Below are 18,580 nucleotides of genomic sequence, written 5' to 3' on the forward strand. Positions count from 1 at the left end.
TCAGCTCGGAGGAGCACTGCTCCCCACGCTTCCCACTCCCATCAGTCTGTCACCACTGTCGTGTGGCAGAATTACTGCCTCCTGCTCTCCAGCACATCCGAACACACAAAGAGCTGTGCTGCTGCTGCCAGCGCTCAGCTGCTCTGCGTCTGTGAGAGGGAGGGAGCCTTGGAAAGGTCAGCGCAGGGAAGGAGGGGATGCTGGCTCCTTCCTTTAGGGGCTGTATCCTGGCATCACAGTGAAACCTTGTCCTGCTGGCTGATCCATGTCCACGGGGACTGCAGCCAGCGAGAGTACCTTACATCTCAGGGCTTCCCAGGATGGTTTAGCACCATGTGCAGGTCCAAAGAGCTTCCCCTGCCTGTTCCCCACCTAGCAAAACCACCCCACACTTGAATTTCTTGATCACTTAAGACTCCACTCTGGACTCTTCCCTTGTTTTTATTCCTGGCCCAATTTCACTGCCAGCTTTAGCAGCACAACAGCAGCAGCCGCCGGTGCCCTGGCTACAGCAGGATCCTCCCTGAAGCGATGTTTAATTTATCCCCCACATCCCCCGTGTCCAAGGCAGCCCGAGGCAGGAGCACCGCCACTCTGCCCCCTCCAACCGCATTAGCCCCGGGCCGATCTCGTCACCCCTGTCACCCATCGCTGACACTAACTCAACTTGCCTGCACTGTTGTAGGGGGCAGATGGACTGTCGGAGCCCGAGGGCATCTCTCTGAAACGCGTGGCTGTGGTGGAAGATTTCTTTGACATCATCTACTCGATGCATGTGGAAAGCTCGTCGGAGCCGGGCAAAGCACCCAAACATGCCGGGCAGAAGAAAACCTACCGAGCGGTGAGAGTCCCCCCGTGCCCCGGGCAGGGAGGGCACTGGAGCGGAGGGGCTGCGGGAGGGAGAGTCCCTCGGGAATGGGGATGACAGGGCAGGTAGAAGCAGAGCCACTGACGGGAGGCAGAGGCGAGGCAGAGCCCAGTGTGCCTGTGCGGAGAGGCGTGAGGAAGGAGGGGTTTAGAGGCAGAGCAGCTGTGCTCGGGGAATCCGGGCTGCAGCGGCAGCACAGCGCGGCTGCTGGGAGAGGAGAGAGCAAGGGAATCATACAAAGGCACTGTGCATGTCTGAAGGGAAAAGGAAGAGAAATCCTCAGTATTAGTGATGGACGAGAGAATGTTTGTCCGGTGCCTTGCATGCTCCAGGTCATCTGCCTCCCTATCTCCCTCAGCCAGAGGCAAATGTCTCGCGTGGGGCCTTGAAGGTCAGGAGCAGCAGAAAGGGGGACTGGGGCATGGCCGTGGCCTTCCCCTCCTCTCCAGCCCATCCTGGGTTTCCTCAGTTACAAAATGGAGGTAGGCACCAAGCAAAGTCTTGTCTTGGTTCTATGGATGCCAAGAACCAGCTCTATCCACCCTGAAACACCACTCTAGTTAGGTCAGGAATAATTTAGCTTGAAGTGCGCTTCTCCAGGGAGCTTGCTGTTTCTCTTGACTCTGCACAGCCCTTCGATGCAAACATTTGGGCTCTCCTTTTACAAGAAGAGCTGAATTCACTGTCCAAAACCAAGCTACTCCCTTGAATCCCACAGCCCTAAGGACCAGGTCGCTTAGAGACAGGAGTGGCTTGCTGGCAGCTCATCTCTCTGGTGTATACAATGTCTCAGAGAGGTCTGTGCAGGCTGCCCTTGTCTCTGTGATGATGCCTGAGGTTCTGCACAGCTCAGTGTGCTTCCAGAGTCAGCACAGGGTTGGAGTCTGTCCTGCCTGCCTATGTCCGTGCTCCATCCACACTGTGGTGCTGGCAGTGCTGGTGAGGCAGCCCAGTGCCCTGCAGCCTCCCACATATGGTGGGAGTCCCCAGGGAGCAGGGCTGTGCACACAGAGCTCATGGCATCGCTCCCTGCCCTGAGCACTCGAGTCCTGCCTGTGGCAGAGCATGGGGCCAGGGCACACACTGACCCTCCCTGGCTGGGGGCAAGCGACCTCTCTATGGTCCAGGGGCGGCAGCCCACCAGCATGACCACAATTCAAAAACTTTCTGCTCATTTCCCCAGCAGACCACTCCGACCCTCCCCTAATTCCTTCAATTCATCTCTCTGGAGGACTAATCTGTGCCCTGCACAGCCCCAGGGGAGCAGGCTGGATCCGTCTGTTTTCCCAGGCCTGCTCACAGCAGTCAGAGAGCTTCACGCTCCACCCCTCATCTCCCTCTTGAGCTGAGATCATCACATTAGCAGCGTGTATCCCCTCCTGACCTGGCAGGACGTTGCTGGCTGGGCTGCCCAGCCTCGCTCCTGCCCTCACTCCTGCCCTTGCTCCCCGGAACGCCTTTGTAGCCTGAGCTGGAAGGTGAAATGGTGCAGAGCACGCGCCACGCCTGGCACGGGTGCACAAAGGGACGCTGCTGGGTGGCCAGCTGGGAGGCTCCAGGGTCCTCTGCCTCCTTCTCCCTGCTCCCTTTCCCCACCGCTTCTGATTAGAGACAGTGGAGAGTTTGCCCTTGTCCATGACCTCCGGAGGGAGGCAATCAGAAAGGGAGTTTGGATGGGAGATAACTCATCAAGGAAGCAGTCTGCTCTGCAGAGCGTCAAATCAGCTGAGAAATAACAACTGTATCACTAAAATTAGCTGAACATTTGCAGCAGAGACTGTGGGCTTGCTGGAGCAAAAGAGGCAGGGAGATGGCTGAGCCCGGCGGGCAGCAAGCGGGGACGGTTCCCCGCCTGTGCCACCACACCACGGCTGCCACCAGCAATTTCCAGGCCCCTCATTCCAGCGTTTCTGCGGGAATCCCTTGTGTTTGTGCATCGATAAATATCCCACAGAGGCGAAGACTGAGCTGGCATCCGCTCGGCCACAACAGAGCTCGCTGGGGCTGCAGCTAAATAGGAGGAGAATCCCATAAGGACCAGGCACTGCAGCCTCCATTTGAGCGCTGGGACAAGGTCCCCGCCTGAACTTTCCACCCATCTGGCATTCTGTGCGTGTGAAAGCCCGGGCTCTGCTGCCGCGCAGTGGAGATGGATGCGGCTCCCTCCCACCGCAGCGGCCGGGCACGGCGCTGCCTCAGCCGTGATCCTGCAAAGCCACTGCCCCTGCCCCGCTGCTCTGCTTCTAGAACAGCACCTCCCCCAGGGTGGAAAAATGCTTGGAATTTAGGTATTTCTGTATTTAACGTGGATTTATATAATTTAGGTATTATTTGTTAACTACATAAGGTAGGAGGACGATGCCCACCGGGCAGAGGAGGGGGTTCAGGACATCCTGGGCTGTCCTCCCAGCTCAGCCCCATCACCAGCCCTCACCCACGAGGTGTCTGATTGCAGCCCCACTTCCCGTCCTGAGCCCCACTTCTGCCGGGCTCACAGCCCCGAGGACTGGCACAAACAATTGAATTTCTGTCTGCTTTATGACCCCACTTGTAAGTGCTGTGACCCCTGTGGGGGTCACGGCCCCTGGTTTGGGAACTGCCGTGCTCGGACAAGTCACTTAGACCAAACAGGATGGGTGATTAACCATAGGAACCAGCCCAAAGTAAGAGGTGGGCTCTCCACCTTTTAATGCCTTCCAATTAAGACCAGATGTCTTCCTGGATGATGTTTTAGGCAAACCACAGGCCACTGGGCTGCAGGAGAACCTGGGTGAAGTTTTGTGACTTGTGCTACACAGGTCAGACTCCAAGATTTGATGGTCTTTTATGGCCTTAAAGAAGTCTACGTTAAAATTGACTCATTCCTTCTCCAAATAACCTAGTCTTGATCTTTAGAAATACCGTAAAATTACCGCTGGCAGGAATTAATTACAATAACAGGACTCTGGGATTGCCAGGCACCTTCTGTGGGTGCTTAGGTCTGGATCTAGTGTTTAACTTGAAGCATCCAAGTTTTAAATATTTATCCTTAGCTTTTGCTCATCTGTAAAATACATATCCCACAAAGGTACAGGAGACTTAATTCACTACTGTTTGGAAAAATGTTTTCAATTCCCTAGATAAAATATGTCACAGAAGTGCAAAGTATTATTAACAGTAATTGATTGTCATTGTGGGAAAAAGTGACCTGCCCTTACAAAAGATTAATGGATTCTTCAGGTTACTGGTGTGATGGTAATTAACAATGCAAACAGAGCTGGCGAGGCCTTACTTTCGCATTTGATTCTTACACGTTCATAGCTTTGCTCTTCCCAGACTCCAAGGGGGAATGGGAGGGCGTTTCTGGGAAGGTGTGGCTATGCAGGGATACCAAAGGTCTGTTCATTTGTGTCTTGGTGCCTCTCTGGCACACCAGTTACCCTCCCAAAGTGTTCCCCCACCAACAGCTGCTCTGGAGGGAGGGATTTAGGACTGGAGGGAATAACATGTGGCTACGAGCTGTGCCCGTGGTCCCCACGCTCTCTGCCCCTTTCTCCCTCTCCCAGGACATACAGCTGTCTGTTGTTTCCCCAGATTGCAGAGACCTATGCTTTCCTCCCGAGAGAGGCTGTGACCAGGTTCCTGATGAGCTGCACCGAGTGCCAGAAGAGGATGCATTTTAACTCCAACGGCCTGGAGCCCAAAGGTAAAGGCGAGTGACTTCTGCCAGCAGAGCTGACACTGCATTTTGTACCAGCACAGTGCCACTGACAGCTGCCAGATACTGTCCTGCCCAGGAGATACATATTAACCTAAAGGTTTTCCTAACCTGGACTGTTTTTCATCTTAGAGCCGAGCTGAAATAATTGCTTAAACCTGCTTCTTTCAGCTTAGGGAGCAGAAGCAGCCTGGCCTTCTTTCAGAGCTTCCCCAGTGCCATCCAAAACATGGGTCAAAAATACCACAGATATGGCTGCAATCAGCCCATGATCATGTGTGGGTGGAAACTTCAATGTCTAAAAAAAAAAACTGTAAAGTTTTTCCCTGGAACTAGTAATATTGTATTGAAAGACACAGAATATGTCTGAATAGCTGAAGTTTCTGATAAAGAAGCAATTTACACTAATTAATAGATAAGCATGTGATCCTGAGTTTGATAATGGTAAATGTTTTGGCAATCACAGTTACACTGTGCCTGTGTACACACACACAATTAGTGTGGCCACTGAGGTGGTTGACTCGTTACAGTTCATTTGTAGACAGGTCCAATCTGCAGCTCCTTAGGTCTAAGAGAGAGCAGGAGTGGGAAGAAGATGGGACCAGGTTCTCTTCCAGGTTAAATGTTTGTCTGGTTTTTTTCTGAATTACAAACTTGTTTTCGTGATCAAGTGCAAAGAATCAAAATGATGTTGGTTTCCCCCATTAAAATTGCTTCTTAAAAAAAAACCTAAGCAAACTGCAGGGAGTTGGTCTGTTTCAAAAGTGTCAAGGCAAACTGGCACATTTGGCAGCTCTTACCAAGAAGGGAAGCAGAATTTAAGAAACAAAAGGCCCAACAATAGAGAATTTCTAGTATTAGATACTGATTGCCAACTGTTTACTGCTGAGAGCAGAGCTGTGGACATCCCAGAGGTTTGGTGTAAGTGGATTACATGCCATCTATCCAAAGGTAGTGACTGAAATGCTTTATACTCATTACATTTCTTAAAAACTCTCAAAAACTCTCCCAAATAACTCCATGTGAATTCTATTAGTTGAAGCTCCATTACTACAGCCCTTCTCACTCTGCCAGCTAAGGGCCTGATCCCTCTTTCCAATTACATCAAGAAAAGTTCTGGCCTTTGGCCTTGCTGGGAGCAAACCTGACCTTCACACTGATTGCACTGCATCCATCACGGGTGACGTTCCAAGCTCTGCAGCTGCAGCAGCCAGCTCAGTGGATGAGAAGGGTGATGGGATGAGTCAGGCCAACAGGGATGTCACTTGTTGGCTTCACCCACACCAGGACACCTTCCTAAATGCCTGGCAGTAGCCGAGCTGCCAGTTCCAGAGCTTGGAATCCTGTTTCAGGAGGCAGCTGATGAAAAGGGTTGTTGTTCCTTCACAGATTCACAGACTGGTTTGGTTTGGAAGGAACCTTAAAGTCCATCTCATTCCAACTCCCTGCTGTGGGCAGGGACACCTTCCATTAGATCAGGTTGCTCAAAGCCCTGTCCAACCTGGTCTTCCTTCAGGGGCTTCCACCCACCCACCATCCTGCATCTCCCGTGCCTCTCCCAGAAACACACACCCATCCCAGTTCAGAGGCAGCTCTGGGAACACCCGGTTCTGGATATCCCCTGCAGTGTGGTCCTAGCTGTGGGAACCATGATCAGGGTTAACATCCATCTGTCCTGAATAAATTTATAAATTAATATCAATTATTGATTATTTTCATAAAGCTTCTCCCCTTATCAGTTCTCTTAAAAATAAATCAATCAGGAATACAAAGGATCCCACAGGTAAAAAGTCTTACTTACCCTCCAGGAATGAAAGGACAGAAGTGCTTCTTTGCCTGAATTGCACCTAAATAGTGACTAAGTACATGTGAAAATGCATTGAGTAGATTAGATAAGGTTACTTTTACTGGGGAAGGGTGTCTGATTTCACTAACACATATTCAGGAATTTATCAGGAGCAAATCACCTAAAGAAACCACTGGGGTCATAGAAGAATTACTGAGGTGTGTGCACATGCATACACACATACAAGCATATACAGGTAAAGTTTAACTCAGTAAGATGACAAAATTTGAGTAATTTCCATCTCTTCCTACTTCTCTGGTATGTGAACAAATCTGAGCACATTTAATTTGTGATCACAAAAATCCCTAATTAAACGTATCTGACATCAAACCCTGCAGGGCACCCACATCATTCATAAAAGCAAATTGTCTTGCTTGTGGGAAAGTTTGAACATCACTGGACTTCACTGGGATCTCTTTACAGTGTTATCAAATTAGGAGTAATTCCAGTGGAGTGATAAAAATGTGGAGCTGGGATCAAAACCACTTCTTCTTATTCCATCTGTGTGTCCACTATGTGGGGCATGTGATAGAGATAACTGAAAAATGAGCTAAAGGATTCCAGGAGCTTCCTCTTGTGACATAGGATGTGAGGGTTGTTCCCGTGGAGCCCCCCAGGCCTTTTAAAACAAAGGTTTTCTTTCTTTTCCAGATAACTTAGAGAAAAAAAAAAAAAGGTTTGGTTTCTTGGGCTCAAACCCTTATGTGTTGCAGTTCCCTGAATTCACAGTGAATATGTGGCCTGTAATGGGATTGTTCCAAATTTACATCAGGATGGTTTCAGGCAGAATCTAAGCACTAAAAGATCACTTACCCCCCTCTTCCTCCCATCTGAAGTTGCTGAGCTGCTCCTGTTCAGCTTCATTCATCTCTGCAGCACTGAGCAGTGGAGCGGGGAATGGCAGGAGAGCAACTTATCATCCTCAGAGATCTGAAACACTCACCTCATCCATGCCTGTGCTTCAGGAGAGAGCAGCTCTATCTGTGTTACTCTTAGCAAATGCTTTCCTCAACTCTTAGGGACTCAGCCAGCTGGGGAAGGTGGCAGGTTTTGTTTCTTTGGAAAGCTCCCCTTGCACTGGGATTTTGGCATCTTTTCATCACAGCACAGCATCCTTGCACAGCAGAATAAGGGTTTATTTGGGGTGTTTAATATATAGAGACAGAAGTGCTCCTAATCTGTAGGTCACAGCATGACAGAGACTGCTGACATACAGCCATGAGAAAAGATGGAGGAATCAGTTTACAAGGTTCCTAAAAGCTTTGGACCTTCATATTTGGGCAAGTTGATGGCTTGAATGGCACTAGCCACCCTTCCCTGCACCCACAGGCAGGGAAGCTCCATCTCCCCAGGAATGGACTAGATGAACCTGGGAAAAAAGCACTGTATTTCCGTGGACCCTATCAATGTCTTGACAGAGAATGTTTGCAAAAATCTTTGTGATGTTTAAGTCAATTACAGACAGTTTTGGAGTAAGGTAATTTCTTAATCAGACATGATAGATGTGGTGTTTCCAGAGGTGTGGAGCATCTTCAGGTCTGCTGAGTTTCGACAGGATTTTTTGACACTCAGCATTTCTGAGAAGCAGGCCCATTAGAATTGGGTTGATGGCTTTTCTGAGGTGCTGTAAAACATTTGGTGAAGGCTCTTTTTCAAGGGACTCTGTCACACGTGCCTGTGAAACCAGTGACCCCATAAAATGCAAGCCAGCCAGGGAGATTCAGAACCAGGAATGGAAACCTCCCAGCATCATTTCACCTTCAGCTCCTGGGAATCCTTCTTCCCCTGTTGTTGCTTAAGCTCCCTGTCTAGTGGATACCACACATCCCTTCAGCATGTGCTGGAAGGCTAGATTAATTCTCCAAATTCTCAGATTCTCTTGCATCTGCCTGTGCTGACGGCAAAGAAATCTTGCTTGTAGCCATCAGCCATCCCTGTGAACAACGGCAGCTTTCCTCTTGGACAAACCCACTGCATGACCCTGCAAATTCAGTGTTAGAACAGATCATTCCAGCAGCCTTCATGTTCTATGTCCTGCAGGATCCACAGTGGTGGTGGCAGAGCTGACAAATCTTTGAGAATTCAGAGTAATCACTGAGAATTTGCGTCGTGGGGACTCTTGGCCTGGCCAGACAGAGCAATTTGCAGGAGCATCCAAACCTGGAGCCATCTCTAGAGCTCATGTGATGTAGCCAGAGGAATCAACAGGAACAATTTAAATTAAAGATCTCTAAAATTAAGTTTGTGTTTTAATGAGGATGTTAAAAATAATCTTCATCACCAGATAGAGATACTTAATACGTTGCCTTAATGTTAACTCCTACCTGAGGGAATCCCAGCAAAATTGGCAAGACTTTGCAATGCTGAAGCAAACTGCGAACAGATCCTTGTTCATCACCCCCTGCATAAATCCCATGTGCATGGAAGTGCTTCTGAGGCTTCAGCAAGACTCAGTTTCTTCTTCAAGTTTGGGGGACGCTGAAAAATTATACAGTATGTGTTGGTTTCCTCACAGGTGACAGCAATGCTTGTTTTCTTTTTTTTTTTCCGAAGACAACATCTGTTCCTGTAATTATGTTCTTGGTGGGGTCATGTTCTTAGAGGAACCTTCTCGCAGTGGATGGCAGCTCTTTCCAGGGATTTGAAGTTCTCCTGAATACCCCTGTGTAACAGTTATGAGAACATACTGCAGGTCCCTCATCTAAGTAAAGCTTTTCCTCTGTTCTTCAGAGAGTGAGCCACCTTCCTCCTTGGTTTCTGGGATCATTGACTACAACATGCCCCTCACCTCGACTTACCTGAAGCAGATGAAGCTGCGGGTGATGAATTCACAGGAGCAGGTGAGTGACGTGCCGGGATCTGCCTGTGCCGAGGAGCTGAACAGAGCAACGGTGCCGGGCACATTGATTCTGGGAGGATATTTTTGGGAATGGCTGGTTTGTCCAAGCTGGTTGGGCTCTGACCAAGCACAGCAAGTGCTGGGGCATGGAAGTTGGGGGGCAGCGCATCCTGGATTTCCTGGCTGAGGGGAAGCAAACTGGGCTGCTTCAGAGGAGTGCCAGTAGAGAGAGGCAGAGGGGGGGTTGATTAAGTTATTGCTTCTAACAGTCCGCTTGGTCTTCAGACATACGGTTCTTCTAAAAAATTGTTTTAAAAATAAATATGGCAAGTGGTAATTTGTTTATCTCCCACTGATGTCTGGGAGCTTTAGCAGATGGGGTCTGAAGGCCAGACCTGGCTTTGGTTGCTCTGGGGCTCTCTTAAACTGCTCAGCAACATGAGGGGGTTCAGCTGCAGCCGCTCCGCTCCCACGTCAAAGTGGGACACGACACCGTTGTTTGGTGACAGTGTTAAGCCACTGGATTTTGCTTTGGGGATGTATGGGGCACCCTGCCACAGGATTATACCCAGGCTGTGCAATTTTCTGAAGTTCTGCAGCTGCAGAATTAGCTATGGGAACCTCTGTGCACCATGGAAACAGTCTATAAAAAGAAAAGTATGTTTTACTTGCTCCCCACAATCTGCACTGGAAGCCAGTGCTGGATTTTCTTTCCAGCACACTGAAACCTGAACCTGATTTCACACATTGCTGCCAGTGGCAAGATGTGACAGCATTTGCATGGTACTGTGGTGGAAAACATTGCTGAGAGCCTGAGCACCCGATGGGGACTTTTCTCCAACAGCTTCCTAAAGGGATGTGGGTTAGAGCATCACTGCCAGGGTGTAAACTGCCAAGTGTGGGTTTGCTGGAGGGATACCGAGCTCCTCCATCACTTCTATTGTGAAACCTTCTTACTGGAGGACAAAATGGCATCTGGTGGGAAGCACTTCTGTGTCTCAGAGCTTTTTCCTTTGCACTTGTTTGGCACTTGAGTGAGTTTCAGGATTTGTTTTAGGTTTTGAAAGGTGAAAGGCTGATGTGCCAGGTTTTGTGCTCATGATGGGTCGGGCAGTAGAACTGTGGACAATTTGGGGAGCAGCTGGGCTGAACTGGACTAGGCTGAACTGGGCTGGGGACATGGAGTGTGTGCCCCTTTGTGCCGTCTAATGGCTACTTTGAGACCACTTCTGGATAAATAGGCCAACATGTTCCAACCACCTTTGGGTTGTGCAGTGTTTGCTGGATCTTGGTGCAGCTCCTGGCAGAGTGGCATGGTGTGGCAGATGCTGCAATGCTGTTCTTCCCCAAGGTCAGGGACTCAGGGGCCATGAAAGCGGGCTGTGCTTTTCAGCATTTGAGGTGGTTGTTTCAAGTTAGGTTTGCTGCATATAGAGGACTGAGTGGTTTGACTTGTCACCATTTATGCATTTTCAGCCAGTTCCTCTTGGCTCTGAAGCTGCTCAAGGGAAGTGTGCTACAAAGCTTCATTAAACTCCTGTACCCAGTTTCTACAGGTAGAAAACTGGCCTTGCAGTTTGATCTTATTCCCAGGATAAACAAACCACCCAGAAGCTGGCAGGTTTTAGTAGTGGATCTTGAGTTTTGGAGCTGCCTGCTTAGGGATGCTTGTTTTGAGAACTTTGGTTGGTAAATTAGAGTTTATACCCTGAATTTTGGTGCAGCAGTTTGCACTGGAACTGTCACTAGATCGATACAAAGTGCTGCTAGCATGAATACTCCTGAAGCTTGCAGGGATTGGAATAGAAGCGTATGTCATGCGGGAACAAAAAGGGACCAGCTGAGGGAACCAGCAGTTGTTGGTTTAGATCATAAATCAAATGGTTTGATGTTATTCCCTGCCTCTAAAGTTTTCCTTCTCCCGTGCTCCTGCTGTTACATTGCAGCGCAGCTTTCGAAGCTTTTCAAGCCGTAGCAGCCAAGGGAAAAACCTGTTTGGAAGAAGTAAAATTTGCTGTTCGCTGTGTTACTGAAACTGATTCCTGAGAGCAAAATAACAAAAGATCAGTGCTATTGCTCAGACTTCTGAAGCATTAAAACTTTCCATCATGACAAAAGTCTGGAGAGGATTCAGATGGTTGGACTTGCTGGATTTGAGTGCTGTCCCTTCTGACATGGGACATTCCCCAGCTTCCCCTGGGGAATCAATAGAATTATTTAGGTTGAAAAGATCTTCAAGATCACTGAGTCCAACCGCTCCCCCAGCACTGCCAAGCCCACCACTAAACCATGTCTCCAAGTGCTACATCTGCACAGCTTAAATCCCTCCTGGGAAGGTGGGCAGCCTGTTCCAGGGCTGGAAAACTCCTTTGGTGAAGAAATTTTTCCTAATATCCAACCTAAACCTCCTTTGGTGCAACTTGAGTGAAAACAAGTGCCACACTCCTGAGACAGCTGTGGCTGGACCTGGAGCTGCTAATACTGACGCTACCTGAAGAAAATGTGTGTAATAATGCCAATAACAGGGGTCAGTTCCCTCCACAAGCATTCCCCTGATAATTTTATTCTTCTTCATACTTTGCACTGGAAAGGCAACAGTGCCATCCTTTATTCCTGGAGGAACCTGGCAGTCTGTGTGGAGCATAGCCCATGGAACATAGGCTGTGTGACACAGGCTGCTGCTCTCCCTTCCCCAGGCTTTGGGTTAGGGTTGCACAGTTCAGGTGTTGCAGCTTTTGGAGTTCCAGGTGTTTGCCAACTGAAGGAGCCCTCTAAAGACAGTAGAAATAATTCTGACTTTTATGCAAATGCAAAACAGGCAGAAAATACAACCTGCTTTTAAAATTTGCACTACACAGATACCCCCTGCAAGGTTTTTATCTACCAGCATGTCCAGGCTGCTCTTGCTGAGCGCTGCCATCGTGCTACTTTGCTGCCTTCCTCTCACTAACATTTGATGGTGTTAATAGAAATAAATTAAGCAATGGACTCGTGTTTCCCTTGGCTTTGGCCAAAAGCAATTATTTGTATGCAGCAGCACCAGGAGAAACTTGCTTCACTTGGGGTAACAATGAGTGAATTTATGCCAAAGTGGCCTTTTAACTTCATTATTCAGGGGGAAAAAAAAAAGTGCTTGTAAGTGTAATCTATTAGTGCTGCTAAGCACATCAGTATTAGGGCACCAGTGTCTCCAGAAGGAAGCACAGCCAGAAGAACCTTAAAGAAAGCATTTTATCTCTGCTTAGGGACAAAAAACTGTCAGAAGAGAAGCTCTTTACGTGGTTGCTCACGAAATGAAGAGTTGCCACAGAATATACTTCTGTATCTTTATTGGAGTCAGAACATCTGTTCTGGCACAGCAGAAAACAGCAGAGACCCGTGTTGTTTATATTGGGTTCAGTAGGACATGCAGGTTCTTCTGGAGTGGGAATCTTCCTTTATCCCCATTTTTTACCAGTTCTCACATGTGTAATCAGGCCCCTTACCCCTTCCAGAGTGCTGAATACCATTTCATGGTATCTACCAAGGCATTAAAGCATCTCTGGACTGCTGACCTTCCCAATCTAGCAGCAAAAAGGAATGAAAAGAAGATATTTGATATTTATCTATAATGATCCACCTCATTATCAAATGCTAAATATTAGCATTTTTAAATGATTGGTTATTCTACTGCGGTCATTTTTCAGACAGTCTTTTCTGTGTTACTCAACCTCAGCTTTGGATTTATTTTTTATGCTGCTGTTGGGCAGGGTTTCCACTGGTGACAGGAGGAATAGAAAGACTTTAAGAGGACAAATCCCACCACTGAAATTCCACCTTCTCTCTCTCTCTGGTCCAGAGTTGTTGCTGCTACCTTGGCAGAAACAGTCCAGGGCCGAGTAACCAGGTTTAAATGATACAGAAACATTTTCAAAGATTGCTTCAGTGGCTGCTGGCAGAAGGTCATGCAATCAGTGAATGGCAGGAGCTGCTCTTGGATGGGAAATAAGAAGAGTGTTCTTCTTGTTGCTATGGCTTTGCTGCACTGACTTGTAAGTGTTTGAGAGGGACAGAGCCTTGTCCTGCACCATCACACATTTCATCCATCCAGTAATTTCCTTGTAAGCCTGGAGTGTGTGATGGTGCGTGGATGTGAGATGGTTTTCAGAACTCTATTTCAAGCAGTGTTTTAGCTCAGAAAGATGGATAATCCTGGAAGGGGGGCTCAGGGGCTTAAATCTCACTGATGTACATGGGGTTGGTCTTGTCTGGTGCTGGTGAGGATCAAGCCTCTGCAGGATTCGAGAGCTCACGGAGCCTCATGACCAGAGGCTGGTTGGCAATGTGAATTCCTTCTCCTTCCACTCTCCTTTTTCCCTGGTCTACATTACTGTACTTGCTCACTTCAGTGTCTCAGAGGCTCTGAGAGCAGCTAAGATGCATCTTCCCCTGGCAGCTCACTTGCTTCCTTCTGTTTTGGAGCCATCTCCAGGCGGTCCTGGGGGTGCAGAAGGCAGGGAGGGGAGCCTGCAGCCACAGAGGAGGGCACACTGGGTTTTTATGTTCAGTCTGTAAGTTCAGTAGTGAGAACTGCAGACATCTCATTTCACATAGTCCAGAGACCAGGAGGCAGAGCTGGCAGCTGCTGGGCGAGCCCTGGGACCTGGGTTTAGCTGTCTGAGTATTTCATGAAGGCATCCTGAAGAAAAGCCGTGTGTATTGACAGAGGTGAAGAAGGCAGAAGCAGGCAGTACTTGAAAGGAAGTGGGATGATGTGTTTGCATCACATGAGGATGATAAGGTACTTCCCAGTCCATTAAAGAGGGTGTTAAACATCTCCGGGAATAAATACCTCTAGATCAACTTGACGAGATAACTCTCATCCAAGAGGCTTTGTCTTGGTTTGAGAAGATCTCTGTTTCCTGCTGCTAATTTTTACGTCGTTTTTGAGCACTAGAGAAGTTGCCTAAACGCACCTTTAGGCACAGAAGGGACCACTGGCCGGAGGCACAGGGAGACACCGAGTTAGAAACAGATTTCCTCGCTGCTCGGCGGGCTCGGCAGCACAGCCCTGCAGTGGGGACAGAGCTTCTGCCGCCGGGAGCCGGCTTTGCCTGGGAAACTTCGGATCTGCTCTTAACGACAGAGTTAGTCCAGGCAAAGCCAGGTCCAGCTGTCACACCAGCGTTCTTTACTGGCAAAGATGCTTTAGCAAAACTTTCATCCTTGGCCTAATGGCTCACGAGATGCAGAAGGTCAGATGACCAATCCATTTAGCCGGGTTTCACCCTGGTGTGAATGGGTTGCTTTCAGTGAAGAGCAGCTCATTTTTGTTACTGGGAATTAACTCTGACGTTCCCACCTAGTAAGAACTTGGGAGCTTTTATTTCCAGTGTGGATCTGTCAGTACTTTTCCCAGTGTTCCAGGTGAGCTCTGTGTTTGTTCAGTGTGATGTGTGCTGTGAGCAAACAGTGTGGGAATGACGTGGGCTGGCTGGGGTCGGTCCTGCCACTGCAGCTCTTGTCTTCAAGTGAGAAGTGATGCCAAGGCTCTGACTCTTTGCTGTTTTGGGGCTAATCATGCTATTTTCTAATAAGAAAGGAGGTGGCATTGCCTGTTCCCAGTGGTGCTGGGGACAATTCACCCCCCTGAACTACTCAGGTGTATTTAGTTGCTGCATGTGACAGCTCCAGTCCGTTCTCGTTCCCCACTCTCTCTTCACTTCCCTGTGGTGTTGTACAGCTCAACTACGGTCCTGAAGGAGTGGCTGGGGGATGTTTAGAATTTTCTCTGGCTCTTGGTGGAGCTGTGGTTGTCATGCAGATCCACCCACGGGGAACTGGGACTGATCACTCTCCACCACACACACCTATCCTGGTGCCCGTTATCTGGTCTCAGAAGCCTGCTAGAGCCAAGCTGCATGAGCTTGTGTCTGGGAACACTGAATAAGTAGGGCCAGAAGCCACACTACCTCTCTTTAACTCCTCATTTCTTCCCAGTACACTCCCTGTTTGGTAAGGAGAGCTGCTGCCCGTTCCCTTGTGTGTTAACCAGCATCAAAGGCAGCTGTTCCCAGTAGAACTGGAAACAAGGCTTTGGTTCAGGGCCTGTAAAGTGGGGCTGGGAGATATTTCCCCCTATAAAGGGGAAAAAGTAAAGATGTCAACCTCAAAGTGATGAAAACACTATTGCAACATCCGCGGAGTGGATCTCATGGATCCAGTTGCATCTGTCCTGTTCCTGTGGAAAGCTGTGCATGGTGGACTGTTCTGCATCATCTCAAAGCTCAGGTGCTGACGTGCTGTACATTGACTTTGATCAAGTCACACAAATGGTTGTTTCTTAATTGCCTTCTCCCTTTAAAAAGGGGATAATACCTTAGAGAGACTTCTGAGGTCTTGCTCACTAATAAAGCTCTTCAAGAGCTTGGATGGCAACTACTTTGAGAGCGCAAACTGTTATTAATGATTTCCGTTATTACAGAAGATGAAGCTGTGTGGTTCAGCTTTTTAACCTTGAATTGTGTGCTTGCTTTTGTTTCCGCTGCTGTTCAACCTGTGTGGGCAGGTTTGCACCTTATCTGCTTGCACAGACCCCCTCAGACCTACACCAGGAGCCGTGTGTGTGCAGAAGGAGCTGAGGAGTCAGTTTTACTCACAAGGATGGATTCTGAATTGTGTGGAATGGCTTGAGAATGGCCAAAAATGGGTTTAGTGAGGGTTCTGTTTGTGGTTACTCAATTCTGATTTGGGGGGCCAAGAGATAAGCTCTGAGGGTCATCCTCACTGAACAGAGCGGTGCAGACATCACTACCGGGGCTGTTGATTTGGGCTGTGGAAAGGAATGTTAGGGGATCTTTCACCGTCAGGGACCTGTCCCTTCAAACACCCATTTGTACTCCAGAAGAAGATAATTCTATCCACAGAAACAACTCCTTTCCTGCTTCTGTATTTGGCAGTGACTGGTGTACCCTGTGAAGTACAGAGCTGTATTTCCTTTCCTTCTCTTGGTCTTGGCTCCTGGGAGAAAAAAAACCCTTTTATTCATACCCATGCCAGATGCTAACTACTGCTGCTTCTAAGGAAGGAGTGACCAGGATGAAGTGGGAATACAGCCCTCAGCCCACAAGGAACCTGGTCTATAATGAAGTTTCCCAAATCTTTACCCTCCTTTTTTCCCCCTGACTCTGCTCTGGATGGCAGATAAGGTACAGTGTTGATAAAAGCTGTGTCTACTCCTCATGCCATGCCCTCTTTTGGTCCCTCCAGCCTGAGGTTTCCTTACGGCCCTCACCCCCGAGAGATTCGCATTTCACTGCTTATTCCTCAGCAGAGTTTGATGGTCACGGAGGATCCAATGCAGGAGGTCCCGTTTGTTATTTAACCTACTTTTCAGAGGCACAAGAACATCAAGTGACTTGCACAAGGTCGTCCATGAGTCAGTGACTCCTCTGGCGTGATGGCCAGAGCCTGCAGTCCCTGCTCCCGCCACTAGATCCCTGTGCCCACAATCCACAGCACCACAACCATTCAATTAAGCTCCTGCAGCGCCTTAAATGTCGTTTATTCCTGGGTTTGACAGCAGCCCTGGTATTCTTGTGGAGCCTTGCCTTAGGAAATGACAACAGATGAGGTCAGGTCGTCGTTAGCGATGCCCTTGGAAGCCTCACTGCATGGTGCTCGGGCAGGCTCTGTGGTGTGGGTGCTGTCACAGCCGGGACATGGCTCTTCCCAGGACCTGCAGCCCAGCTCTGGTGGCATCCAGCAGGACCCTGCTGGACCAACACAGTCGGACAGGGAGCCCCAGGCTCTCTGCATGGGCAGATCTGTGTCCATGTGAAAGGGCTGGCAGGTACCAGAGGTAATGAACACATTGTGAGGAGAGAGGGAAGGAAGCGACTTATAAATAATATATTTGATGTGTATTATATATATGATATAGTAACAGCAGCACTGGTTCGTTACGGTGTGCGTTTTTTTAATGTGTAGTCATGTAAGGCACTTACCCCCGTTCCTGACAACTCGATAAATGATTATTACCAATTCTATATCTAATTGCCAGTTATTTCCCCCTAGACAATTTGAATCCGAAAAATACCCACTAGAAAGGCGCTTGGTGGGCAGTTTCCCAGAGCTTCCCTGGCTGTTTCTGGAGGCAGCCCCTCTTCCGCTGGTGAGCCCCACTTCTGCCAGCCTCGTGACCCCGTGCGCTGGCACAAACAATTGCATTTCTGTCGGGCTCATGACCCCACTTGTAACAGCGGTGACCCCCCTTGGGGTCAGGACCCCTCTCCTGCACAGGGAACAACTCCTGCCTAGCAGCTCTTGCTGAATGGCTCTTCCTCCCTCACTCCCTGTGTGGACCCGGCTGTTCCACACTAAGTTTGACGATGTGAAATTTAGGTTAATCCATTTCCAAAGTGGATTAAGCTAACCCACACAAAGGCACTTAGTATAAAATAAGAGTGTCCACATGGTGAGGCAGCACAGAATAGTGCCTGTGCTTCAAACTCACATCCTGATGGGTTCGTGTCCTCTGCAAGCTCACCAAACGGAGGGGCAGGCACTTCGGTCCCAGGGGATGTGCTTTCCCAAATGGCTTTAAGCCGGTCTAGCTTGAAGCCAAAGGAAGTGCAAGGAGTAAACAAAGCCCAGCAATGGGAAGGGGTTAAAGCCCGCTCTGCTGAGGTTCTCGGCAAGGCTCCTGTTCACCTTAAATGGTCAGGATTTTATTTTAGCTTCAGGGAGGAGCAGCAGTCATGGAGCTGGAAGGGAGCACGGAGAAGGCCCTGTGGCTGGGGGCTCACAGCCTGCTGCCCTCCCAGCCATCCGCTTCCTGCGGAAGGCCCCCAGGGCTCCGCTCTCCCCTTTCCACCCCTGGCTCCATGATCAGCCTGGAGGAGATGGAAATGTAGTACTGAGTGATGCCCATTTTCACCTCTGGTCTCAGATCTTCCTGAGCCACCCTCTTCCCTTGCACGCTTCCCTGGCAGTGAGCTGGTTAACGCTGGAACAGATAACATCATAATTGGACATCCACACTAACAAGCCATAAACCCAAACCTGGCAGTTCCCATCCTGGCTCTGGCACCGTTTCTGGCACCAGCCTACTGCAGGCTCCACACCGAACTGCTACACTTGGTTTATTTCATAAACCACTTCCTTTGTACCATTAAACAGTGAAACATGAGGTGGGCTGGGGAGGTGGATGCTGCAATGTTGGCGCCCATCACTGCGATGGGGATCACTATCCCATCACGGTGATCCCAAACTAGGACAGAGGTCATTGACCCATTGCCCTCGGAGCCCAGCCTGGGAGTGGGAAGCAGCCTGGGGGATGCCGGGACCTCC

General features: G+C 49.0%; 1 protein-coding gene across 1 annotated transcript in view; it reads left to right on the forward strand.

Moving 5' to 3' along the window:
* The first annotated feature begins 665 nt into the window (after positions 1 to 665).
* Positions 666 to 18,580, forward strand: part of NOL4L (nucleolar protein 4 like) — a 45,902-nt gene continuing 27,987 nt past the window's right edge. The window contains exons 1-3 of the mRNA XM_008634127.2: positions 666 to 841; positions 4,442 to 4,553; positions 9,142 to 9,251. Of these exons, the coding sequence (XP_008632349.1) occupies positions 770 to 841; positions 4,442 to 4,553; positions 9,142 to 9,251 (294 nt within the window). The 5' untranslated portion in view covers positions 666 to 769. The remainder of the gene's footprint in view (positions 842 to 4,441; positions 4,554 to 9,141; positions 9,252 to 18,580) is intronic.

The sequence above is a fragment of the Corvus brachyrhynchos genome, unplaced genomic scaffold (assembly GCF_000691975.1).
Source record: "Corvus brachyrhynchos isolate BGI_N302 unplaced genomic scaffold, ASM69197v1 scaffold10, whole genome shotgun sequence".
Lineage (NCBI taxonomy): Eukaryota > Metazoa > Chordata > Aves > Passeriformes > Corvidae > Corvus > Corvus brachyrhynchos.